At 58.8% G+C, this 26474-nt stretch overlaps 2 protein-coding genes across 2 annotated transcripts; both read right to left on the bottom strand.

Moving 5' to 3' along the window:
- Positions 1–3875: 3875 nt before the first annotated feature.
- Positions 3876–16983, bottom strand: NT5C1A (5'-nucleotidase, cytosolic IA). Its single transcript, XM_067311755.1, has 6 exons — positions 16867–16983; positions 9582–9749; positions 8599–8728; positions 8145–8267; positions 7497–7681; positions 3876–7226 (listed from the first exon to the last, which is right to left on the bottom strand). The coding sequence occupies exons 1-6, from the start codon at positions 16981–16983 to the stop codon at positions 6861–6863; spliced, it is 1089 nt and encodes a 362-aa protein (XP_067167856.1). The 3' UTR covers positions 3876–6860.
- Positions 16984–19122: 2139 nt separating this feature from the next.
- On the bottom strand, positions 19123–21619 carry HPCAL4 (hippocalcin like 4). The gene is made up of 3 exons (XM_013953322.2): positions 21457–21619; positions 21041–21256; positions 19123–20629 (listed from the first exon to the last, which is right to left on the bottom strand). The coding sequence occupies exons 1-3, from the start codon at positions 21616–21618 to the stop codon at positions 20432–20434; spliced, it is 576 nt and encodes a 191-aa protein (XP_013808776.1). The 5' UTR covers position 21619; the 3' UTR covers positions 19123–20431.
- Positions 21620–26474: the final 4855 nt, after the last annotated feature.

Raw genomic sequence — 26474 nt, 5'->3', positions numbered from 1 at the left:
CCCTCCCCGAGCGGGGAGCCGGCGTATTCAGGGCCCGGCAGCCTGAATGAAGCCAGATCCCTGGACACATTCCTGTGGGTTTTTTTTTTCACTCCCCCTTTTTCTTTATTCCCCCCCCTCCTTCTCCCTCACTTGGCACAAGCTGAAGGATTCAAAAGGAAGCCAGGCTTGGCAGGCGTGGGGGGGAGGAGGGAGGGGGGAGATGAAAGAAGGCCTCTCTCCAGCTTTCTCTTCCAGTTCCCACACTCAGCCCGGCGCGCAGCGCTCCTAATGATTCCCAGCCGCACCTGGAGGAGGCCGACCGGCCGCCAAAGGAGCGGGGGCCTATTTACACAGCAGGCAGGAAGGGCCCCCCCAGCCGCGCCGCGCATCCCCCCCGGCCCCGGTGCTGCCAGCCTGCCGAGGAAGCCCTCCGGCTCGCCACCGGCCCCGCGGTGCCCGAGATGGCCGCCCCGAGATGGCCGCCCCGCCTCAGCGCCCGACATGGCCACCCCAATATGGCCACCCTGCCTCAGCACCCGACATGGCCGCCGCCACCTCAGCACCCGACATGGCCGCCCCGCCTCAGCGCCACACCTGAGGCCACAGCGCCCCACGCCAGAGCCGGCGCTGAGGAAAAACCCTCTGTCCCCAGCTCGGTGGGATTCAGACAGCCGCCCTTCCTAACGCGGGACGTGCCGCACGTGCCAGAGGGCTGGTCGCTAACGTGGCCGCCCGGGCTGGCACCAAGGCGGAGATGCCTGCTGCATCCCTGCGTGCTCCCTGGATACGGGAGCTCTCACGGGAGCCGGGATGGGAGCCACAGGCTCTGCGAAAGGCGGTGGTGCCCCTGGGAGCGTGCGGGCCAGCGTGAACGGCCGGTGGGGAGGAAGGACGCCCGGGCGGGCGCCATGCCGCCCTCCCTGTGGCCCTTCACGCCCTCTCGTGGCACCCGCTCGGCACCACAGCCGCCGCCGCGCGAGACCAGCGCGAGCGTTGGACACGCACAACGTTCCCCCCCCGCATCAACTGCAGACAGACACGGTTCAAAACAAACACTGCACCGAGCCAGCGCAACCGGTTCACGTTTTCCCTAATTTATCCTCTCGCCACAGCGATCCCCCAGATAAAGGCTCCGGTGCGGACGCTATCAGCCCGCCTAGCAGCAGCGTTTCGTACCTCGGTGGTCCGGTTTGTTTTGATTGGCATCGGGCCCCGTTTTGGGAGGGGGGGGGGAACGGCGTTGAACCCGCCAACTCACGCGTCGCCGGCCAGAATTGCTTTATCTCCAGGAGGAAACCACTGCTCCAAGCTCGCTGCTGGCCCCGGCGCTCCCGCTGACAGACGCGGTGACAAGGACGCGCCTGGCGCGTGTGCCGGGTCCGGCTGCAGGACGCGTACTCCCACCGCCGCACGGGTAAAAACCGGCTCTCAGATGCCCATCTCCTCTCAAACCCTCCGGCTGGAGGTGACCCGCTGTGCCCAATTCCCATAAACGCAGGGGTGCAGTTTTATCTGCCTGACAGCGGTAGCCCCAGGGTGCCCAGACCCCTTCCTCGTCCCCTCGGTGGGACTGATTTTCACAGCCCTCGCTGGCGTCACGTGGCCAGCAAAGCTCCTAAGCGCAGCCCTGCTAACGAAGCGCTTGCTGCAGGAATGGGAAGACACTGGGAGAGGAAAAAACCTCCACCTCCCTCCTTCGCTGGCCTCCTGGCTCGGTGACCAAAGGGTTATTTCTTCCACCAGCGCAGGCAACGTGCAGAGCGATCCCGACATTGAGCCACTGAAACCTGCTGGCTCCCAGGAACTGACGGGTGCATCGTTGGCGGAGCCGGCCCGGCACAGAGCTGCCTCTTGGCAGAGGGAGACGCTGGCTTCCTCCACCAGCGAGGCAACGAGGGGCTCCACACGCGCTCTGCCGGGGCCCCGCTCCGTTGGTGGCCTCCGCAGCGCTGCCCCGGGCTCGCACGGAGGAACCATTTTCGGCTCCGGTGACAGAGGCGTCAGCAAACACGGCTATTAATAGCAGTGTCGAAGGAATGAGATGGTCAGGCTGCCCAAACCCTGGCACAGCCCTGCTAGTGCTGATAGCAAGTGCCCTTTGCTTGTTCTCGCACAGCCAGGTCCCCTAATCTATTCTTCCAGCCCCGGGTGTTTCTGTCACCAGGTCCCCTGCCCTGACATTTTATCCTCTTGGGATGGCTGCAGGTCCCTGCTCGCATTCGCTGGCCCCGATTCTGCACTCTGGAAAGGACACAAAACTGGACAAAGTGCATTAAAGGAATGAGATGGGATCCCCGCCAGCACTGCCAGGTTGCTGGAACTGCCCCGCGTTTGCATGGCCTCCGGCATGCTGGGACCTGCTGCTGGGGCACTCGGGCATCACCACGGAGAGAAAAGATTTTACTGCACCAAAGAACTCACCTGGATTTCTGCTTTCGTTCTGCAAAGACCTGGAGGCACCTTCCAGATCTGATGCTACCTCTGGGTGGCAGATCATGCTGATCTCTGTTACAGTGATGGGGAAAGTGAGGCAGAGAGGTATCATGGCTTACCCTAGGTGAACGAGGACCAGGTGAGCATAATTCATGCTCTGCCCCATGTCCCTGCCACACAGCCCTTCATCAGGGTGTCGTGCTCTCAGGAACAGGCCCCACAAGTTCTTGGAGTTAAATCCTGGGCTCTTCATGAAAAGCGATTCTTGCTATTCAAAGGCCACGATTACCCTGTGAACATCTGCACTGACAATAGCTGAGTGGCAGCATAATTCTCCACCAGCTCTGCCTCCGCTTTCTCCTCCTCCGTGTCCCTTATTTTAAAGCACACGCATTGCAAAGCCCTTCAATGCCTGATGTTTTCAAAGGAAGAAGCTCGGAAAATGGGCAACAGAACAAAAACTCAGCCTTGCAGCAAACCAATGACAAGACATCACAGGCCTGATTGCAGGAACCCCCCTGCCCCCTTCCCTTGCTGCATCACATTGGCCCACATCTCTCCATGACCCATCAGCTCCTTGGCCCCAGTGCCAACGCTGGTCCTCAGGAGCAAGTCACAGGATCAGGGTGGCCTTTGCCAGAATGTCGGAGCCAGCTCTTGGCTCCGGCGTCAGGGCTGAGGCACGGACATCCTGACCTCAGAGCTGGGTGGGCCCTCCTGGACTTGCGCAGGTGCAGTGAGTGTCTCATTAGCGCTGGAGTTCAATTTGTCCTTCCAGGCATCGGGTGGAAGAACATGCAGAATTGGAGATGGGTGCAGGAAAGGCATCCCAAGCAAATAAAGCCGCACAAGAACGCTCTCTGCTGAGGGCCATCCGTCCCTTAAACTAACACCCATGGCAGAGATGCTGCCCTGGGGCCTGTGGACATTCCTTGGCTATATTTGGTGACTGATGGAAAATTTGTTGCTTCCCCTTAACCCATCTGTTCTCCTTATTGATGGGGAGGAGCTAATATCAGAGCTGCAGCGTCACTATTTGGATACATGCAGTATTTCAGCAGCAATAAATCTCCTCTAAACAGCTTTTGCTGCCTCCCACCTATTGGCTGGGAGAGGATCAAGTTGACAAAACTCTTCTGACAGCTTGTATTTTTATCCAGGACTTCATCACAAGTCCAGGTTTCAATAAAAGCCTGTTCACAAAGGAGAGAAAGGTAGCTGGTATCACAGCACATCTCATCCCCAGAATGTCACCTTTTCTGGAGGCCTCTGGTTCCCAGGTAGCTGCTTTTGTTGTTTCCTGAGTTCACTTAAATCCCCAAAGGCCCTTTTTCTTGTCACCACCCCCCACCCCTTCATCAGAAAACCTGGCAGGACCCAAGCAGGGTCTGCAGACTCTCTTGCTGGCTGCACCAGGAAGCCAAAATATCCCTTGCAAGAATGGCAACAGAGAGCCAGGCTGGGACCAACATGGTTTATTACAGATAAACACCCAAAGGGGTTTCAGTAACAAGTCAGTTCATTCACAAGAAAAAAAACCATCAGGGGACAGTGAAGTGAAACCCACAGCAACGACACACAGCGGGAAAGTGCAGTTATCAGCCAGCACAGCACAAGAGGCACAGTGGTACCGGCTCCTCGAGATGGGAGATGTGCCAGGCCAGCATGCTCACGGGCTCCCGCAGGACCGTGTCGCTCCCCCAGGCAAAGGGGCGACAGATGTCCCGTATGGGCACACGAGGGAAGCACACGAGCAGCAAATCCACATCAGCCAGTCACAGTGACAGAGGAAGGGAGAAGAGAAAAAAATCCATATGAAACCACATGTATAAAAACCAAAAGGGGCAGCCATGGCAGGAGGGGCAGATCCTCCCCGTGCAGCCAGGATCCAGGAGGTGGAAAGGGAGCCCTACCTTGCTCAGGGACTGTTTCCCAAGCCCCGTACCTTCTGGTGAGCCTCCAGGCTGCCCTGGCAGCAGGAGGACCCTGAGCAGAGCTGTTAAAGCCGCTGCCTGTGCTGTGCAGCGAGAGGCTGAGCAGGGTCCCCAGGACCAGCTCTCTGCACCCACATCTCATCCTGGGGCCTGGGAAGGCAGCAGAGAAAGCTGCAGAGATCTGGGCTCCTGCCCCAAAAACCACATCCAGCACCGTGACACACTCTCCCTGGAGCTAAAAGCACTTTGAGACAGGGCATCTCCTGCTGGATAGCACAGCCCTTCCCACGCCCCTCATCCAAAACACCTGGGAAAAGACACAGGTTTACGCACAGATGTGCCACAGTAATATCATCTCAGAGAGGTGCTGGGTGCACCAGCTCACACACTCCCTGCATTCCCCCAGCCACGCACATCCCCACGCATCCCAGCGACCGCATCCCATCCCACCAGCCTGGCTCAGCACACCATCACCTGTCAACATCCCTGCCATTCCCAAGCCTGCATGGCCAGGGTTTCCTAAGGACTTGCTGACAATGCTCTTCCTCTTGCAACATCACCTCCCAGGCTGGCGAGGAGGCCTTTGCACAGCCTGTCTGTGAGCCAAGCTTGGCAGGACTTCCAAGATGCGATCTTCAGGAAACACCTTGGAAGTGTTTACTCAGAGGCCAGGCCCTTATCCCACACAGATCTGCCAAAAGGGTCTCTGAGAGACAGCTTGAATCCCAATATCTGGGGTTTGCATTAACAAGAAAAGACCTTTTTATAGAACTGAATATTAATAGATGTGTCACTGCAATACTCATTTCTTTCAAGGCTTTTTTTTGTTTGGATTTTAGACCTTCCTCTAACATGTTTGTCACCCAAATGTGACAAGTAACAGTCTGTCAGAGTGAAACAGTTCAAGGGAAAAAAGTGCAATTTGCTTTTCATTGCTAGGGCAGGATTTAGTGCAATAAGAAAACAGTCTGCAGAGCCACTGAAGATATCATTAGCTTGCTTATATATTTGTCAAAAATGCCATAACTTAAGCTCTAGCCTCGCTCTCAGAAAAGGCTGAGCTATTTTAGCTGAACTCTCCCTGCAAAGTTGAGTGCGAGGCAGACACATACGCAGGGAAACTTCAGCCCATGCAGTCTGCATTTGGCAAAGTTGGAAGCAACTGAAAATACTATCTGATAATACCGGGCATCCTTCATGCCTGACTGTCACTTTACTGCCTAGAAAGAGAGCACAAGAAATAAGTAATTCAAGAAAAAAGTTTATCCTGAGAGCGTCCTTCAGGACAAGGCTTTGTGCAATAACGTCAGAGTGACTTTCACACTGATTTTGGAGCAGCTCTCCAATTGATTTCTCTTCCTGTTTTTAAATCAGGAATTTGGTTCTTTCTCACAGTGTCACTAGCAGAGGTGTCTATTTTCAGAAACACCAGAGGTTTTAAGAAGCTGAGGAGAAAAAGATTATCAACTCCTATGGACTCAGCTTATTAAAAAAAAAAATTCCTTTAATTAACCCTCCCCAGGCTCAAATTCTCTGTAGATTTACCCAATGGGCTTCAAATGCTGTCCCTAATATATTAGGGCCTGCTTTTAACTTAATTCAAATCCTAGGCATGTGTCTGAGGACCCTGGAAGGCACATACAAGGGCTGGGCTTTGGATGCCTTACTGAGATATTTAAGTGCTAACTCTTGTAACTGTCAAACTCAACTTTAAAAATCTGGGCCAACAATAAATTGGCCTAAAGCAACAAGCAGGAAACTTTTTTTTTTTTTTTAATAAGTGCTTATTTCTATTTTTCCAAATTTTAGTGCATGAAGGGAAAGTTGTTGTGCTGACAAATCCTGGTGGAAGGACAAAGACCTGAAAGATTTTCTGGTTGGGGAGCAGGGGCTGGATCTTTCAGGGGGTTCCCACTGACGGAACAGTATTATGGTTTACATTTAATTAAAAGAGACAGTAGTTTGTTTCATAGCTGCAAGAAGGTTTTTGAGTGCATGCAACTTTCCAGTTCAACAGTTCAGCCTGAACATTTGTTTTTTTAAAATCAAGGACTTGGACTGGGAATTCCCCAGGCATTTTAAAAAATGCCAATAAGTTAAACCTGCCTGGCACAAGCAGTCCAAAAAAAAAAGGGGAGATCCATTCTCAAAGACTTTGCCTGAAGCAAGTGCAGAGCGTGTACGAATAGGGAAGCAGTTCGTGGGGCTGCCCGATGAGGGACAGCCTCCAGCCCCACAAGGAACGGGGCAGGGAACAGCACTGGGCCAGCAGTACAAGGTCACAACATCGCAGAGAATATACAGGCAAGAAGAAGCCTTTCATTAACCCCCTCCTCCGCTGCGCGCCGGACAAGGCTCCGGCTAGGGAATAACCTTGTGCTCGCCAGGGCAAACGCTCTCCGCCTTGCAGACCGCGACCTAACTCAGTGCGTGGTGCCCAGAGGCGAAGTCTTGCAGCGCGCCAGCCCACGCGGACGCGCACGCCCAGGGCTGCCGGACCAGCCAGCTCCACTACTTGCTGTTCGGGGTTTGCTTCTCTTGTGCCATCCGCTTGTGCTTCTGGGCGATGCCGTAAGGGACGTGGGCAGCGATGGTGCCCATCTCCTTGGCTCCCTCCACGTGAAACATCTGGTCGTCAAAGAAGATGTGCGGCCGGATCTTCTTCAGCAGCGGCCCCTTGGGAGCCCCGGCCAGGAACAAAGCCTCATCCGTCTCCAGGCCCCAGCTGCGGAGAGTCTTTAGGGCCCGGGCTCCCGAGCTGGCAGCGCTCCTGGCGGTGACCAGGTAGGTGCGAATAGGACACTCCATCCTCAAGCCCTTGGAATAAAACTTCTTCTGCAGCTTCCCCAGGGCCTCCAGGAAACCCTTTAGGGGTCCCTACCAAAGCAAGAGGAAACCATCACCCCAGAAACCATCATGCCTTCCCCTCCACCCAGAGCAGAACGTGCTGTCTAACCCCCCTACTCCTCCCAGAAAAGACAGCGAGGGGCCAGCCAAAGCCATCCCCAGGGCCAAATCTTATAGGGCTGGGCTTGCCAACCTTCCACATGCCGACCCCCAGCTGGTTCCCAGAGGCGAGAGCATCTCCTGGGCTGTCTCTCTCAAAGGCTCTCTGGCTACCCCATACCAGGACCCCTCAAGCACTACCTGGGCCAGAGGCTTGTTCTCATGAGTCTTTTCATGCTCAAAGAACATGTCCAGGCCATGAGCCTTCACGATCTGCTCCGATTCATCTGAGAAGAGCACGGCGTCGCCGTCAAACGCCACCCGCAACTGGTTCTCCGACACCTCCAGGTCTTTACTGGGGCTGAAGATGGTGGCTGCAGCGATCCCTGCGGAGATAAAGTGCAAGGCAAGAGGTGGCAGTTATCCAAGGGGCCAGCCTCGTGGGTCATCTGTGGAGGAGCAGAGCTAAACATGATGGCTTGGAAGCAAACAGAACAAGGAAATGCACACAACAAATAGTGCCTGCAGCTTGGCCCTGCAGGATGTAGAGGCCCCAAGACCTCTTACAGCAAAAAGAAGTTCCTAAATGACAGAACTCATCTTGCATACAAGAGTTTAGGGGGGAAAACAGCACCTTTGCCGTGGAGGAGCTGTGGAGCTTGAGGAAAGCCTTATTTCTATGCAAACTATAGGTTCTGTGGAGCATCAAGGATGCCCCATCCTTGATGAGATGTGGGGCAAGGCAGGTCCTGACTGTAGAACAACACAGAAGCTATTGCTCCTGGCACCACCCCCCTGCAGGCTCTGGGCTCCCCCCTCTGCCCCCCCAAAGCCATACCCTTAACTCACCCTCTTCAATGGCCCCACTCACTTTCTCAGCATCGGAGGAGAGGTAGAGGTTGGTGTGGTAGGCCTTGAGGTAACAGATGGGGCTGTTCCCTCCTGTCATGCAGAACCTCTCAATGAACAGATCTGAGGGCAGAGGGACACCGGAGTGAGCCTCACCACCCCCAAAAAGGGCCTGGACACTGCTTCCTTGTGGCCTCCCAAGAGCCAGCAGCAAGCAGGATGGGGGCCAGCTTTGGTACCAGCACAGACCCCCTGTTCATCAGCATCACCAGCAGCTGGGGCACCCTCGCCACCAGCCAGCTTCCACTCAAAGCCCAGGAAAATTCAGAGAAACTACCAGTGGATGGTTTGATAGAAGAGATGGAGAACATCTCCTTATTTCATTGCCAAGCAAGAACACCTTGCCTAAAAGCCAGTGGCTCCTGCTCAAAGGATTGGTTTGCTCTGAGCTTACCATAGTGGTTGATGCTGTTGATCAAGCGAACCCCGACTTGGGCATGGTTGTTGGTCATGAGGACGATGTCGAAGAGCTCCTCGCTGTCAGGGTAGAGCTCGCGCAGCTGCGTGTTCACGGCTTCCAGCGCCTGCAGCACCCAAGGGCGAGGGAGGGTCACCGAGCCCCGGACGCCAGCCCCCACCCACGGCTTTCACTGAGCAAAACACTTGTATTCATCAAAACCAGGGATTTGGCCCAACCCCAGCTACACCCTGAGCCATGCTGACATCAGCAAACAGCTTTAGCTGGGAAAAAAAGAAACTGATTTTGGGGGAAAAAAACCTCCAGCCACTCTATTTTCAAAAACAACAAGTTTCAAGTTTTCATTAGAAGATAAGGCTAAATTAGCTTGAAGCTGCATATAAATGTTTTTCAAGCAACCCACAATGAAACAAGTCTCTCCCCACTGAGTCAATTTGTTTATTTATTGGGAATAGGCAAGAGAGCACTTCAGCAAGGGCCAGCAGATGAAACAGTGCCAAATCTGGTGGAGTTGGGGCAGAAATTGGAAAATGTTTGTAAAATTTGAAACGTTTCATTTCAACATGTCGAAATTAGAAGCTGGCTGACTATGTAGCAAGACTGAATTCAGCCAATTTTTTTATTTTTATTCCTTTTTTTAAAAAAAGAGAGATTGAGCATTCCCTAAAGGGAAACTTTAAATATGATCCAGGAGATGATCTTTTTCGATTCTTGGGCAATTTGGAAAAGTCAGCATTTCCTCAGTACTGGAAGAGGCACACCACTTGCCAGAAGGTTTATCCGTGGTTACCTCGCTTCCAACATGCTACTCATTTCCCATCACTTCCCCACACTCCCCAAAGGTTTTGGGCGAGGGTTGCAATGCAGATACCAGCTACCGAGCATCCTCAACGCCTGCCCCAAATCCTCCCCGTGCCCCATGGTTGCCAGGCCTCCTGGCTCGGCGGGCAGGCGCTCACCTTGACGAAGGGGAAGGCAGCGCCGGGGAGGAAGGGCTCGTTCTCGTGGTCCAGCTGGTATTTCACATAGGCCTCCACCCCTTGCTCGTTGTAGATCTTCTGCTCCTCCTCCATGCGGAAGAGCGCCCGCGACGACACCGCGATGGTGATGGCGTTCTCGGGCTTCGGCTGCACGGCAGAGGGAGAAAGTAGGGGCATGGCTGTGGGCCAGGGCTCCTACCAGCGCAGCCCACCCCGTGGCGCCAGGCTCAGCATCCTTGCTCCTGTGGCCCATGTGGGCAGAGCTGCTCACGCTCCCTTTGCTCTTCAGCAGGGTCTGAGTCAGCTCCCTGCCTACGTCCATCCCCCAGCTGAGGGATGACTACGGGCATCTTGCGAAGAAATTGGTGCCTGCTGCCTCCCTGCAGCATCTGTTGGCCTTTAACACGACAGGCCACGCTTGGACGCAGCACGGGGTGGATGACACTGACTGTACATCCATAGCAATCACAGCACGGCCTTTGAAAGGTCACCGTATGAACGGGGCAGCTGCAACCCTGATTTTGCAGTGCTTTGACAGATGAAGCCCTGGATGCACCCCGAAGCACCATCCTGGCACATCTGGGATCCCCAGTGCCGTTTTCCCGCTGCCTGCCCCATGCCCAGCCCTCCCACTACAAACAGGGGCTCCTGGGACACATCCAAACCCAAGGCACCACATCAGGAGAACCACTTGCCCCCATGCAGAGGGAATTAGTGCAGCTCTACCCCCCAAGCCAGGAGGAAAAAAAAACAAAAAAACAAAACCAAAAAAACACGCTGAGGTTCAGCCAGCTCCGCACTTTCACAACGCGGTCCAGATGTGACAAACAGCCCATGCCAGCTTGGCTTACAAAACACTTGATATAGCCATTGTGGGCGGAAACATGACAAACAGGTGGTGCAAGCACTGATTTATGAGTCATTATTATTAATGTTTGAGGGCTTGATCCAAAAATCTACTGAAGTCAACAAGGGGCCTCTAGTGGGACTTGGCAGCAAGAACAGGGACACCAGAAAAGTCAGGCTCATCTTGACCCCCATGGTACTCTCTCTGTCCTTAGAGGGCAGAAGGGTGTTAATACCTATCACTCAGTGCAAGCACAAAAACAAATTCTTTACTGGTGACCAACAAGAAACCACTTGCACCCAGGACAGCAAATCCAAGAAGGGGACCATGGTGCAGGCAGCCCTGTCCTGAACTCCCCAAACTGAGTCTCCCAAACTGAGAGGAGTTGAAAGGGTTTGGGGGCTCGCACAGGGGATGATTTCCAGGCTAACCACAGGCACCTAAATGAGAGGAGACGGCTGGAGCAAAGCTGCTCCAGCTCCTCCCTGGGCTGCAGAGCTGGGGGGGGACCAGCAAGGCTGAGGTGTCCACAGTGAGCCCTTCTCCCCTTTGCTGCCCACAGGGTGAGCCATAACCTGAACCACTGCAGCCCTCAGGGGCTTGGCAGAGGATGCACCCCTGCAGGGAGCCCAGGAAAAATCCAGGCCATCAGCATTTCGGAAACACTTCGCCCTCCGCTCCTCCATGATTTCCAGGATCCGCATGTACCGCATTGCCCCGGTGAGTAATCCTCCAGCAGTGCTGTTTGCTCAGAGGTGGGAGGAAGTCTTCGCCAGCCTGCTCTGCACACCCAGGCCCTCCAAAGTTCAAGCTTCCGCCTCGCCTAGGGCTGGGCTTTACAAAAACAACAGCCTGGCAAGGACGAGTTACCCCATCTGCCTTGAGGAGCTTGTCTCCCCGCAGGGCTGGGCTTGCTCTGCCCTGATCCCGGCTCTGCTGATCCTGCCCAGCACAGGAACGCACCCAGGAATGAGTCAGCGGCAGGCCCCGTGCCGTTCCCAGCACCGCGGCGCCCAGGGCCAGACCCACAGCGTGGTCAGTTGGCCCCAGATGCCTCCAAGGCTGCATCAGCACCCAAATCCACGGCAAGCAGATTAAGCAGTGGGGGATTGGACTAGATACAGATTAGCTCACGGTGAGAACATCGCTGTGGCCAGAGGGATCCCTCTCCCACTGTGTTTGCAGAGAAATAAGATCCCATTTCCAACTGGCTCTTTCGAAAAAGGTGAATAACCTGCAGGATGCACACGTTCATTTAGATGCATGCATGAAACCAAACAGCAACAGCAGCAGGGATGACAGCATTGCTCCAGTAAGTGAATCACAGCCAGGTCCCCATCTTAAGTCTAGTTACCTGGCAAGTTTTAGCTATTAACTTGTCATAGGCCAAGTCTTTGCTCTAGCTCATTAATTAATAACTCTGGCGTCATGGACCATTTATTAACTGAAAATATTAACAACTGTTAAAGGTCTTGGCACATCCGGCTGTTAGCCTTTAGCAAGGAATCCAGCTCCTTTGCACAGCTCCCAACTCACTGCAGATCTAAGTTATTTATCTGGGTAAGTAGGAGAGCTGGCGGCGTGCTGCTGGGCATCCATTCCCACCTCCCGGTCCCCCCTGGACCGCAGGGAAGCACGTCCTCCACAACCAGCCACGCAAGAAGTTCCTGAGCAGGGGAACTAGGTCAGCATCACGCACAGCGCAGAGGCATGTGCAGGGGGACGAGAGGTGCAGGCAGGGCCATGAACCTCCTTACTGGATGCCCAGCCTGAATTTGCATCTCTATCTGCCTGCAGCACACACCCTGCGCTGCTGCCAGGTGCCAAGAGTACAGGCACCTTGCGCAATGGTAACAGGCTGATCATGGTCCCTTCCCTGCCATTTAAAGGCACAAGCCTCCAGGAGGTTAATTTAAGAGGTAATAAACACAGCAATAAAAATAACCGTAAGCTTGGGGCCCAACCATGCCCCTGCGTGGGCTGCTGGAGCCCCAAGCACCCTGCAGCTGGGAAGTCTGGCCTCTGGGAATGAGACTTACTGGATCCTGTTCACTCCTGCCAAGGGAGATTTGCACCATAGGAGCATTTTCTGCAGGAAAGTCTCACCAGGGCGTTAATTCAGCTCACAGCTCCAGCTGGGCTGGAACAGCCCTTCTGTTCTCTGGGAAATGCTGACATTTAAGAAATAAGGCAATTCTGCCCTGGAAGGAGGGAGCCTCATTTTGACATCTCTTTGAAGTGGAGGTTTCATTTGGAAGCGTTCCTCTTCTAAGGCTGTTTGGATGCTTCTTCATCCCCACTATTACTGCAGATGATCATTACTGCATTGAAAAATTGGCTTTAAAAGTCACGGCACTTTGGGAACCGTAGCACCTCAGTTCCTCCATCAAAGGGCTGCAAACAACCCAACAAATCCCACTTCGCCTGTGAAACATCCCAGCTTTGGGAAGAGAGCCCTGCATTTTTAACAGAAAGCATGCGTGGAGGGAGGGGGGGGTCTTACTCACAGCCCTCCCGGGGATCGGGCAGCGTCGCTATCTCTGTTGCACAGACGAAGAGCTGAACCATTACAAATGTACAATATTCATCCATGGCAACACGGCAGTCGTGGGCTCAAGTCAGGAAAGAGCTCAGCACTGCTGCTGCCCTGCTCCCACTTCTGCAGTAAGACCACCAGGCAACAAATGATATGAATATTTATCTGCCGACACCTAGTCCTGCAAGCTGCCGTGGGGCTGCCCAGGATCCCATGCCAAAGCAGCCTCCTGCTCTGGCTTCCTCCGCTCCGACACCTGGACCTGAAAAACAAACACTGCTTCATCCTCAGAGCCCCAGCCAAGGCTGAGCAAGGTCAGTTAAGGTCAGTTAAAGCTCGTCATCGAGCGTAACCCCCAGGAAGCGGCCGCGGGGCTCTGCTCAGCCGAATCCAACTGAATGCAGCGCTTGGGGGGGTTGTAGTCAGCTCTTCTCCCCTCCCTTCCCTTGGGAGGGCCAGGTCCAGTCCCATCCTGGCCCTCAAGCAAGGGGTTAAGGGTACATTTAATGAAAGTGTTAGAAGGACAGCATGGGGTGGAGGAAAGGTCCCCTCCTAGTCCCTGTGCCTCGGAGGCCCGCTAGGTGCTGGCTGCAGCTCCCTGAAGGATCCCTGGAGCTGCGCTTAACGTGGCAGAAAACCACATTCCCACCAAAATTGCTTTCAGCAGCACCACAAGCACAGATGAGATGGAGATGCCCACACAACTAGAGCCTGGGACAGCCAGGCTGAATGTCTTCTGTCCTCCAAAGAGGATCACCAGCCCCTGGTCCAGCCTCCAGAAGGTCCATCACATCCAAATCCCATTTTCAAAAGCACCAGTGACCTTTCCAGCAGAGTGTGCCTCCAAAAAGTGCAAGGCCCATCCCAGACCCAAACACCCCAGTTTTGGGGCAAAGGCAGATTCCAGCAGTGACTGGAAATGGCATGTTGTCCTCTGCAGATCCAACAGCTGGCAGGCTTTTAAAAACAGCCCCATAATCAGAGGTAATTCCTAAGCAGCCCCCCAAGGATTAGAGGCAGACATTTGGACATCCTGCATGTGCCGGAGACACGGACAAGGGGCATGAGATGCCCACGATGCCCAGAGACATCTCCTCTGAGTGGGCACCAGGCTGAGGAGGAGACCCCGCTTGGGAGCACTTGTCCAAGGAAGACACCAGCAGCATACGTGGGCAGTGGTGTGTTGAGATGGCATCCAGAATATCTGGATCACCTTTTGGGGAGCTCCCGGTCAGCAGCAGCTCCCATTACCATCTCTGGAGGCCTTTGCTGGCTGGCTCCGAGCTGGAGGACCACAATGGGTACCCCATCTGCACCCCCCAATGCAACAGACACTTCTGCATTGCCTGGGGCTGAATCCGTCAGATCGACCTTGATCCTAAGAACTTGGACAAACTCTTGCAGCTCTGAGGACTTCCCTGGGTGTCACAGAAGCCAAAGTCCTTGTGGCCAATTTTAAAATACCGATGGGAAAATTGGATGCAGAAAGAGGAGAGGCAGGGCTTGGTGCAGGGTCAAGCACGGTCCCCATCACATCTGAAGCATTCCCAAATCACTGCAACCAACACCTACAGCAAAACCCAGTAAATGAGGAACCCCAGCAAGCCGGGGAGGCCTCCGTGGGCCCAGGGCACCGGCAGGGCTGGGGACAAGTAGGGCACCTAGAGCAGCACAACCAGTGGAAGGCAGCTCCCATCAGCCCGGCCTCTGCTCCCGAGCGGCGCCACTGGAAAGGCTGGGGGACATTTTCCGCATTGCTGAAGAGTGACAAGCCTCATCGCTGACCTCCCCCAGCTGGCAGGAGTGAGATCCAGGGCAGGCGTGAGACCTGGGGCGTGGAAAGAGCGGAGACCCCTGCAAAGCGGGGAGCGCGGGCAGGCGGGCGCTCCTCGGGACACCGCGTTAGCCGATTCCCCAGCCGGCACCCAGGCGGCTCCTCCAGCCTCCCTGCACCTCACGGCCCAGCTCCAGCCAGGGGCAGCTCCCAGCCCGTGCCCTGCTCCTACAGACACCTGCTCCGACCAGCAGGGACACACGGCCAAGGGGACAGACAGACCTGACACCCAGAGGGGCGCAGACGCACAGTACGAAGACAGACGACGGCGAACTCCGTTTCCCCCATGCACTACGGAGCCCCAGGAGGCCGCGAGCCCCCTGCTCAGGATCAGATTAAATTTCAAGGCAATGGCTGGGATGTTTACGAGTTCTCAAACACCTTATTTATAATACAGGAAAGCGCCGCGCAGCCATCCATCACGAGGAGTGACAGCTGCCTGCCAGGGCAGCCCAGCTGTGGGCGAGGGCAGCCGAGCCGCACGGCACAGGCACCTGCCGACCTGCCCCAGCGGAGGGCATGGGGCTGGCCGGGATCTGCCGGGACCGGCCCCAGCCCCGGATGGGGACACAGCCAAGCTGCAGGGACCGAGGGCCCGCCTGGACCTCAGCTCTGCCAGACTAGTGCACAAGCGCAGGCAAGCCACACCACTGTCCCGTGCCTCAGTTTCCCCATTGGTAAAAGAGAGATGATCAGCCTAGTCTCCGAGCATGCTGGTGAGGAAGAGGAGCAGCTCAGATACTGTTGCAGGGGGTTGGAAGCACAGCGTGAAAGATGAGCTGCATCCCGCCAGCGCACAGGGCTGCCCCCTCTCCCCTCCAGGAAGGGCGAAGGCAGGCAGCACGGCAAGCTCACACCAAAGGCAGGACTGGGGTCTCCAGGCAAGTCCCCCAGGCGGGGAAAAGCATCCGGGATGCTCAGAGCTGGGATCTGCAGAACTGCGGTCTCAAATGTCTCTCCTTGTCAGAGAGGTCACGCACGCACGGTCTCCCCACGGAAAGGCGCCCAGCGCCTTGAGACTCCCCGACCTTGCTCCGGGCAGCAGCTCTGCGGTGCCCTGCGCTGCAGGGGGGGCCCACGGGCCGGGCAGCATGCAGGCCGCGGGGACAGGCGGCCCCAGGAGCTGTCACCACCAGGTTGCCCATGCAGCGCTGCCGCAGCTATTCTGAGATACAGCAGTACTTGCAGACGCTCCCATTTTTAAAGCCAGCAGGGCTCAGCCCTGGTTAGATAACGCAGGCTTTTGCTCTAATCGCCGAGCCGCGAGGAGCTCAGCTGGGGTGGCTGTGCCCCCCGCGACACCACGCTGCACCAGGGGCAGGGATTTGGCCTCCAGACTGTCCCCCCGCTCTGCCTTGCCCGTCCTCCCGGCCCATGCAGGGGTCCTGGCCAGCCCTGGCCCCTGGCACAGCCTCCTGCCTTGGCACAGGGGACAGGTGGCTCACGGGGCACCGAGCCACCCTGCTAGGACATCTGAGCCTGGTAACACCCCAGAGAGCCAGAGGGAGCCCCCCTCCAGCTCCCCAGGGACCTGCAGGCACCCAGGGAGACCCAGGAAGACCAGGGGGACCCAGGGGGGAACGTGGAAGAGAAGGGGCACCTGGAGAGACCCAGGGACCCGGAAGGGCACAGGGGGACTGAGGGGAGACGCAGAGACACCCGGCAAGATTCAGGGACACCCAGGGGACCTGAAGGAGGTGGGGCACCCAGGGGGAACCCCAATGGACCTTGAGGAGAAGGGGCACCTGTAGGGAGGGAAATACAAGGGGGAGCAGACCCCGGGGGACCTGGAGAGACCCAGGGAGACCCAGCAAGATCCTGGGACACCCAGAGGACCTGGAGAAGATGGGGCACTCGGGGGGGGACCCCAATGGACCTGGGGGAGAGGGGGCACCTGGGGGGACCTGGAGGGGACTCAGGGGAGCCAGAGAAGACGGGGCACCTGGGGAGACCCGGGGACACCCGGAGGGGCCGCTTCCCACCCGGGCCGGGGCTGCCCCGCCGGGGGAGGGAGCGCAGCCCGGCTCGGCACCCCGGGGGCTCTCACCGATTTGGGCTTCTTCTTGGGGGCGAGGTTGTCGTAGAAAGCCTTGGCCTCCTCCCAGGGCCGCTCCGCCGCGCCGGCAGCGGTGGCCGCGGCCGCCCCGGGGCGCGGCGGCTCCATGGCGCGGCGGCTCCGCGAGCTCCGCGCGCACCGGGCGGCTCCGGGACGGCGGCCGGCGCGGCGGAGCGCGTTTTATAAGGCATCCCATGAAGCTCCGGGGTTTCAGCCCACCGAGCTGCGGCTTAACCTCTTCGGGGCCGAGCCCGCCCCGCCGCCGCGATGCTCCGGCCCCCCGAACCCCCGAACCCCCCCCTAATTAACGGGGTGCCGCAGCCGGGCCGGGGGCAGCGCAGGAGGCAGCGCTCCGCAGCCGCTCCAGGGCAAAGTCAGCTGTTCCCGGCTGCGGGAACATCCATGGGGAAAGCGCTGCGCCTTGGTGCAGCCGAAGGGACGCGACTTGGTGGGCAGAGACGCCTTTAGCAGAGGTGTGGGGAGGACGCGAGGCAGGAGGTGACCGGGGACCCCCTGGAGACACGAGCTCCGTCCCCACGTGAGAGCTGCCACGGCATCTCGTTGCAGCCCGGTTTGCCCACCCTCGCAAAGTGCAGCAGCAGCGAAGGCTTCGCTCCGGCACCGTCTCTCCCAGAGCATGATGCTGTCCCCTGTGTCGGGCGATCCGTGCAAGGGGGACGCAGCCCAGGAGCCAGGTGGGTTGGGGTCGGGGTGGCTGGATGGGCGCAGGAGCAGCCGCCCGCGGAGCTGGAGGCGACAGAGCAGCCGCGGCGGTGGCCGGCTGCACGGTGAGTCACGGCGTGACTCAAGAGCTCACCCTCTGCTCTGTGCCCAGAGTAAGCTGTGCTTTGCACTGCTTAATAGAATGATTGCTGATATTAATTAAAGCTATTTGCTAAATGGTCTCCCGTGAGTGCTGGTGGGATTGGCTCCAGCCCCAGAGCCGTAGGAGGCTGAAGGTAAACTTGGCTTTCAGTTTAGACTGAAAACTGCACTCTGACTGATCTCATCATGATCTCCCTCGGGGAGCCTGACGTGAGCCCTGAAGATCAAAACTGGCCATCAAGGAAGGGCCAAGCAATGGAGGACCCCAGCGTCTCTCGCTGGCAGGGGGCAGCACCTGGAGGGAGGCAGCAGAGCTTTCTGGGTGTTTAACATCATTTCAGCCCCCACAAAGACTCCCTTTCCCGAGGTCCCCACTGGTGAATACCGAAGCGCACCCAGGCCAGGTGGCCCCAAGGGAAGCAGGAGCTCTGTGGGGCCCGGGATAACCGAGGCTATTCTCGGCATCCCCTCTCAAGCTTGAGCTCCTGCCCTTTTAGACAGTATCTCTGGCAGGTTTCCAGGCTCTCGCAACGTGAGCGATCTGCAGGATCCCTCCTCCACTGGGCACCACCAAGCCACAAATACACACACACGCTCCAGGACGGACCAGGCAAGCAAGGCCAGCCAAATTCATCGTCCACAGAGCTCTCCCTGCCCAACTGCTGCTCCCAAAGCAACCGAGGGAGCGCTCTTAAAAATACACGTGCTTTGCCACGGTTTTGACCCATCCCATCCCTTTGCTCAGGTGCCGGCTGCCACAGGACATGAGCTTTGGGCGCTTTGCAGGGTCGAAGCACAGCCAGGCACCACCCTGGGCGCTGGAGCCAGGCAGGCTGGGGTGAGCTGCGTGGCCCGGCTTTGCTCGCTGCTGGGATCCCAGCTCCCGTCCTTCTGCCGAGGAGCCAGACCTGCTTGCTTAAATACAGAGGAATATTTAAAGTTGGTGAGAGCTCCCTAGCAACAGCCACCAGGCATCATTTCTGCAGGCTGGTGATGGAGAAAAAAGACCAGAGGAAAAACTGTGAAGGGAAAATAGGAGTGGAGAAGACGAGACTGAGAAAGAAAGCCATGCACTGATAGCAAGCCCCAGTCACTGCTGGTGGAGAAATGAGACCTGGCTCCAGCAGAGATCAGGGATTCCTGGTCCTAACCCCCAGGAGATAAGGTTATTCCCTTCCCCGATGCTACATACACAGCCAAAGGCTCACGGTCTCCCTCGTCCTCAGCAGTACCCAGGCTGAGCCCCTCTGTGCTTTCCCGAGAGCTGGGCTTCTCCATCCCCTGGGGTCTCGCAGCCTCAGACAAGCCCTTCGAGCAATGCTCAGGAGCACAGCGATGTCATCTAGCCCCCCAAAATAGCAGCAGCAGGATGATGCCCCTCAGTAAGCCAGCCAGGAAAGTCACATGTGAGACACAGTTTATTTTTCCATTAAAAAAATATATAACAACTTCACAGTCGCCTAACAGATATTACAGTCATCAACACCACAACGTGCAGACTAAACACCGACCTGTGACAATATTCCTGTCGTGGGACTGGGGGCGGAGGCAGCAGGCTGGGATGGGGAGAGGAGGGAGGCGCAGTTACGTTTCGTGTGCCGAGTCACCGTGTCCTCGCACCCTTCCCAGGAGGCTCCACGCGTGTAGGGCCCATCCGTACCTTTCTATGGCCTCCAATGCAGGATATATCCATTCCTACAGCAGCCCCATCCTGCTCTGCATGCCGGGAAGCATGTGGGCCTGCAAGGCTCCCGTGCCTCGTGGGGCAAAAGCCTGCCTCCGCGCCTCCCGCCCCGACGCCAGTGCGGTCCACGGTGCTGCAAGGAATCAAGGCAGCCCCTTCCCTGGGTGCAGGGCCCTAGGCTTCTTCCCATGTCCTCAGTAATCAGGAAGGACAAACTCTGCAGGCATCCAAAATACTGCCAGGGTGGCTTAAAACAGAGGCTGGCACTAATGCGCAGCCCCACAGAGCCGTCGCCAGCAGCAAGAGCCGAGGCAGGAAGGCTAAAGCCGCCAGCGAGCCGCGGTGAGGGTGCAGCACCCCACCAGAGCTCCCGGCACCGGCTCTGGCCGCTCCGTGCAGCTCACGGGGAATCGCCAGTGAAGAAAACGCTGGGGCAGGACTCAGGGCCTTTCAGCCTCCCTGGAGGCCTCACAAGCAATCAGGGTGAGTGGAAAGCAAAAAAAAAAAGCTGGTTTAAGCTTGGGATGAAAGAAACGGGCCAGGCGGAGCCGTGGGGGAGAGCAGAGAGCACACGGAGTGAGCAGCTGGGATGCTGGAGCAGTTTGCCTTAAGCTCGTCGCCCTAGGGGAGCTGGGAGGCTCCTGGCAGGCGTCGGGGATTGCTGCTGCGGAGAGGCCAGCGCTGGGCCCGAGAGGGCTGATTTGTGGGGCAAGCTCAAGCTGGCAGCGTCTGGAGCAGCCGGCACCAGCTGAGGGAGAACTGCAGTCCCTGGACCAGCCAGATCATGCCCAGGATGCAGCAAGGAGCGAGGTGGAGGGCTGGCAGGAAGGATGGAGCGTGGCTCACATCCAGGGCTAAGCAACACGGGGGGACTCAGCAGAGCAGGGAAAATGTTTTCCCCAGCAGATCTGTGCCACGAGGCACCAAGTAAAGCTCCAAGAAGCAGCATGCGTGTGGCAGGGATGGGAGATTAGGCAACAGGGGTGGAAACCATCATGGGGAGCAGAGGTTGGCTTCAACCAGTCTAGTGGTAAGCCCCCCTGGGCTCTATTTCTGCATGTCGCATTGCAGGAGGAGAACGATGGAGGGATCGCTCTTTGCTGCCTCCTTGAACTCTTCCAGGGAGATCTGGTCATCTTTGTCCTTGTCCATCTTCGTGAAGATCTTGTCAACACGCTGCTGGGGAGTCAGCCCGTCTTGGTTCATCCTCATCATGATCACAGTCCCCACCATCTTGTAGATGGCCTGCAGCAAGAAGAGGTGCAGAGTGCCAGAGCTGGAGCATTGGGTGGGCAGAAGGAGCCAGGATGAAGCAGGAACAGGATTCCTACCCTTGCTGGTCCCCACTCATCCCTGGCATGAACTGTGCTTCTGCACAGCTACACCCGTATGCACACCCAGGGCTCTTTTCAGCCAAGGCTATGGCCAGGGAAACCCATTCTGTGGTGCCTGAAGGGGCCCAATATTTTTAAAAAGCCTGGAGAAAGCAGGCTACTCCTGCTGGTTTTAAGCACTGGACTTCAAGAACCTGCAGAAACACCAAAAACCCAGCAGGTCAAAGCAAGCTGCTTGGCCATTTCTCCAGGCTCATCCATCCTTGCCCAGCACCAGTCAGGGCTGAGCCCACCACCACATATAGCCCCACGTCACAAGTACCTCGATGATCTCCAGCATCTCCAAGCGTGTGATCTTCCCATCTCCATCCAGGTCATACATCTCGAAGGCCCAGTTGAGTTTCTGCTCAAAGGTCCCCCTGGAGGTGACAGACAGGGCACAGATGAACTCCCGGAAGTCAATGGTCCCGTCACCGTTCTTGTCGAAGGTGCGGAAAGCGTGCTGGGCGAACTTAGAAGCGTCTCCGTAGGGGAAAAACTGCAGGGAGGAGAGAAGAGAGAGATCTAAACGGGGAGGGGGAGCTCGGCGTGGAGGATAGACATCACATCCTCAGGGCAGCAGTGTCCCGGAGTGGCCCCCTGGCCCAGGAGCTCGACAGTGCCGTAACCACAGGGCTAGGGCCACCGTCCCTGGGGACTGCGTTGGGACCACAGGCCCCATCCTGCGGCCGGGCCCACCTTGATGTAGAGCTGCTGGAACTCCTCCAGGTTGAGGATGCCAGTGGGACAGTCCTTGAGGAAGCCTTTGTACCACTGCTTCAGCTCCTGCTCGCTGAACTCCGTGCTCCTCACCAGGTCATCCAGCATCTCCGGCGCCAGCTTACTGTTGTGTTTCCCCATGGCTGACTCTGGAAGAGGAAAGGCACAGCTCCTTTGTGCGGGGAACAGGGAAGGCTGGTGCTTCTCAGGCAGCATCCTACCGCATGGCACCTGCCGATCCCACGTGCCTTGTCCGCTGCAATGAGCCAATCCAGCCGGCTCGTTAGATGGATACGGTTGCTGAATGTCAGGACAGTGACTGCAGCACTGCCAGGCTTGGTGCCACATTCAACCGTGGCCCTTGCTGCTGGAGCAGGGCAAGAGCCTGCTAGTGCGGCCAGCAGTATGGCCTTCATCCTCCCTTCGCCTTGGCTGCCTCCTCTGCGCTGCCACAGAAACGCTCAGAAAGAGCCTGAGGACCCAGGATAACTCATCACACGCTTTACCATCTCGTGATGTTCAGCTGCCCTCCACGAGGGTGGGACAAAGAAATGGTGACAAGTGCCCCTGAGTCTTTGCCTGCTTGGCGGGGGCTGCGGGGGTGCCCGGGAGCACGAGCCCCTGCTGCTTGTGTTAAAGGAGGGAGAAACCTCACCGGCAGCATCTGACCCGCGGCACCCCGGCAGCCGCAGCGACACGGCCCGAGCCGAGCGGAGGCGTTCGAGGGCGCAGCCAGCGCTGGCTCCTGGGTCAGCCAGCCCCGCGCAAGAAGGGGGCTGCCCAAGCCTCCCCGCAGCGCGGCGCACCGCGCCGGGGCCCTGCAAGGCAGCCGCTGCGTAGGCAGAGCGCGAATCTGCTCCGAATACGCTCCGTGCCTGCTCCCACACAGCCTTGGCTGCCGGCCGCTGCTCCGGCGGAGCGACAGATGGTGAGCCAAGAGGATCCTGGAGTTTCTCTCTCAATAAAGTTGAGTAGAAGTTCACCTGGAGACCAACCAAGCCACATCTCCGCTCCATACGTCTGACTTCCCAGGCACAGGGACTTGCAGTTTTTCCCCCCCAGCCCCTTGGGGTCCTTCTCTTCTCCGCATCGGGGGCACCCAGGGCTGGGCGCGAGCCTCCCTCCCCCAGCAACCCAGGGCTGCTCCTCATGCTCACGTTCAGCCCCGCTCTTAGTTAATGCCTCCGGCAGAGGCTGCTTCCTGCTCCACCATCCCACCAGCATCTGTCACCAGTCTGCTGTGGCAGGACTTTACCCATTGCCTTTTGGCAATCAGAGCCAAGGAAACTTCGAGACACCGCGGAGAAGGGTGGCAAAAGCCTCCCCACTGATCCCAGGACGTGCTTGCGGAGTTAAGCCCTGTCGGCACCGCAGCCCCACTCTGATCTGCAGGCACCCATTAATCCTTCCATGTCCTGAACAGTGTGAGGGGAGAGAGACGTTTTACACATCTTCCAATGGGTGGGATTTTCTGGACAGCAGGGATGGCGATCCCTCCCCACCAGGTACCATGCTCGAGTCTTCCTTTTCCTCCTGCATCTCCCCCCGGCCCCGCTGGACCATGGACCATGTCACCCTGCACGAGGGCTGGCGAGAGGCAGCTTTTCCCAGAAGGGAACATCAACAAGGTCCTTTGCTACAGGCCCCCCACCTAAACGGCTCCCACCCTGCGAGTTTCGCCTCTGGAGAGGGCAGGGCGCGAGAAGCTCCTTTGGTCCAAAGACCTTGATTCCTATTTCCAAGCGGGACACAGAGCACAGACCTGCCAAGCTGCAGGGCAGAGGGCCGGATCCTGCACCTGGGGGGCTGTAGGGCCAGCTCTGCCCACGCCGGGAGACCCACGGCAGGGGCAGCCCGGGGCACAGGGCTGAACCCCCCGGAATCGGCTCCCGGAGCAGCCCCGCTCCCGAGGCACCTGCCCCCGCGGCACCCTGCACCGGGGGCTCCCAGCACCGCGGGGAGGAGGAGGAGGAGGGGGGCAGCATGGGACCCGTCTCAGCCCCGACGGCTGCCCTGCTCCCAGAAGGATCAGCTCCCCGGGGGACCCGTCTCGGCCCCGGCGGGAGCCCCGCTCCCGCGGGAACCAGCCCTCAGCGCCGACGGGAGCCCCGCTCGTGGGAGGAGCGGCTCCCGGGACAGCCCCAATCCCGGAGGCTCCGGCTCCCGGGGGGACCGATCTCGTCCCTGACGGCAGCCCTGCTCCCATGGGAACGGGCTCCCGGGGCAGCCCCGCTCCCGAAGGAGCCGGCTCCAGGTTGGACCGGCTCCAGCCCCGACGGCCCCTTACCTGGCGGAGGGCGCGGGCGGGCGGAGGCGGCGGCTCGGCGGCGCCCGGGCCGGGGAGCGGTGCCGGTGCCGGTGCCGGTGCCGGTGCCGGTGCCGGTGCCGGTGCCGGTGCCGGTGCCGGGAGGGGCCGCTCCCGCCCCGCCGCCCCGCTCTGCCCCCCCGCGCCGCTCCCGCCCCTCTTGTCACCGCGGGCGGCCCGCCCCTCCCGGCCGCGGCGCCCCATTGGCTGGGAGCGCTGTCAATCAGCCGGGGGGGCCGCGGGGGGGGCACGCGGGAGGGGGGCTCGGGGGGGGGATACTGGGGTGGGATGCTGGGATGGGGATGCTGGGACTGGGATACTGGGATGGGGATGCTGGAATGAGGATGCTGGGATGGGGATGCTGGGACTGGGATACCAGGGTGGGATGCTGGGACTGGGATATTGGTGTGCAGTACTGGGGTGGGGATGCTGACCTGGGATACCAGAGTGGGATGCTGGGGTGGGATACTGGGAGCGCAACACTGGCAGCAGGATGCTGGGATTGGGAATGGGGGTGCAGGGACCCTGCTGCCCTGACTGTCCCGCACTGCCCACCCTCCCGCTCTGTCCCCCTGCTCCTTCCCCTGCCCAGTGCTCAGCTTCTCCCGTCGCCCTGTCCCCAGGGCCGAGCTGCTTCATTGCGCCTCCTCCTCCTCCTCCTCCTCCTCCTCGGCGCTCACCTCGCTCTGCCCAGCTCTGACTCCCAGCCCTGGCAGCAAGGCCCTGGCTGATCCCAAATCATCCCCAAGCCCCCTTCCCCTGCCCCGTGCCTGGGCTGCAGGGGCCGAGGCGGCTGCTCAGCTGCCTCATGCCAAATATCTGAGCAAAGGGCCCCCAGGGCTGCCCCTGCCCCGGGGTTAAGGGCCGGGGTTCGCCGCTTCCTGCGAGGAGGAATCGCAGCTGAAATGCAGGAGGGAAAGGAGAAGAAAACCACCCCGATTTCCAGAAACAAATGCAAAGCGTTTCCATGGCGACCGCTGGCTGCTTTTCCCGGTGACCTTGGCCATCCCGCCGCGCTGCGGATTCCCAGCGCCACCGAGCCCATTTGCCACGGGCCGCGCGGCAGCTGCCGCTGGTGGGGGGGAAAGGTCCCATCCAGCCGGGGCCGGGGCCGGCGCTGCCTGGCGGCACGGGATCACTGCAGACCGGGGCCTGGGTGCTGGGAACTCTCAAACCCTCCTGCCTTCAGGGCAAACCCCAGGGCAGGGGGTTTCGGGGGCCGCCGGCTGCTGCAGGGAGCGGCTCTGCATGGGCAGCTCCCCATCGGCTCCTCTGCGCCCGCCGGAGGAAGAGATGCCACTTTATTGGTGCGCAACTCCCTGCGAGCTGCAGGAATCGGCAGCAGCCGCCCCGGCCAAAGCAGCGGGGTGGTTTATGAAAAGACACAAATATTTGCAGCCAGGTGCACGCAGCGCGGCTGCGGGAGCCCGTCACCGCTGGCCCTGGGGCGGGGGAGCCGGGACCCCCCCTCCGCCGGACACGACCCCGGGCCATGCCCCTGCCCAGGCCCCGCAGGGCACCCCCACCCCAGGGAGCGATTTGGGGTCACCCCAGCACCCTCCACCCGGCACCGAGTGCCCGGCCCCGAAGCCCCTCCGTGAGCCTTCCCGAGGGCTGGGAGGGCAGAGACCCCCCCCCCCCCCCGCGCTGGGCAACCCTCTGCCATTTATTGCATGCTTAAGTAGAGAAGACAGCAATTAGCGCCACTGCAAACTTGCCTCTCTCAGGATGCTCCGAGGGACTGAAAAATTAATGAGGGCTTAATTGAAGCACCGCGGCGGTGGAGCTGGCGAGGAGCAGGGCCCCATGCTGCCCCGGCGCAGGGCGCTGCCGTGCTGCAGCCGTGGCCGGGGGCTTTCCCGGGCCAGTGCCGTGCGGGAGCGCTGGCCCAGGCTGGATGGGGGTGCTGGGGCAGCAGCCCCGGCCCCACGGCCCAGCCCCATGCGCTCGCGGGCAGGACTGCTGCAGCCGCAGCTTTGCCGCCTTCCCCGAGCTGCTGCAGCAGCCCCAGATGGGTCCCCTGTTTGCAGCCTCGACCGATGTGCCGTTACCGAAGCAAAACACAGCAACGCTTCCCGGCTGCTTCCAGGTGGCAGCTGCAGCCATGGGAGCCTTTGGCACAGGGTTTCGCAGCTCAGGATGGAGGGAAAGCTGGCTCCAACGCCGGCACTGCTGGCAGAAGCAGCAAACACCACCCTGGCAGCAAAACCCTGGCTGCAGACGGTGCCCTCTGCTCGCCGGGGCTGCGCTGGGGACTGCATCTGGCTGGGGCCTGGCCTTTGCCACGGCCACAGAGTCACTGCCAGGAAGGTGCTGCTGTATCTCAGGGAGCAATGAATGAATAAACCAGAGAGTGAGTGTTTTAAGGCAGTATTGCATGGCCTTTGCTGCCGGTGCTCCGTGGAGCAGCAGCCGGCGGGAGGCGATGAACGGCCCTGCAGGGACGGGGGTTTGCAAGCACGACGTTTGCGCATTCCCTTAGGTCTTTCAAGGGGGTGACATGGTGAAGCTGGGATGGTCCCACGCCGGAGGAGAAGGTTTGGGGCTGCGGTGCTGAGCACTGTGTGCCCTCGGCCGCTCGCGAAGGCCCTGCAGCTCCACAGCAGCCCGGAGCTGGGGCGGGTGGCTTAACCTCTGCCTCCCCGGGCAGCACATAGGGGCAGTTACCTCTCCATAAAGACCAAATTCCCCC

The sequence above is a fragment of the Apteryx mantelli genome, chromosome 27, assembly GCF_036417845.1.
Source record: "Apteryx mantelli isolate bAptMan1 chromosome 27, bAptMan1.hap1, whole genome shotgun sequence".
Classification (NCBI taxonomy): domain Eukaryota; kingdom Metazoa; phylum Chordata; class Aves; order Apterygiformes; family Apterygidae; genus Apteryx; species Apteryx mantelli.
This window is presented reverse-complemented; position numbering and strand designations above follow the sequence as displayed.

Excerpts from the sequence above, each read along its gene's own strand:
- NT5C1A (XM_067311755.1), bottom strand. The coding sequence starts at position 16,983 with ATGGAGCCGCCGCGCCCCGGGGCGGCCGCGGCCACCGCTGCCGGCGCG. Across the intron at positions 8,729-9,581 it reads CTGCCTTCCCCTTCGTCAAG|GCGCTGGAAGCCGTGAACAC; the intron begins GTGAGCGCCTGC and ends TGGGTGCTGCAG. Across the intron at positions 7,682-8,144 it reads GAGTGGGGCCATTGAAGAGG|GGATCGCTGCAGCCACCATC; the intron begins GTGAGTTAAGGG and ends TTATCTCCGCAG.
- HPCAL4 (XM_013953322.2), bottom strand. The coding sequence starts at position 21,618 with ATGGGGAAACACAACAGTAAGCTGGCGCCGGAGATGCTGGATGACCTG. Across the intron at positions 21,257-21,456 it reads TCCAGCAGCTCTACATCAAG|TTTTTCCCCTACGGAGACGC; the intron begins GTGGGCCCGGCC and ends TCCTCCCTGCAG. Across the intron at positions 20,630-21,040 it reads AGATGCTGGAGATCATCGAG|GCCATCTACAAGATGGTGGG; the intron begins GTACTTGTGACG and ends TTCTTGCTGCAG.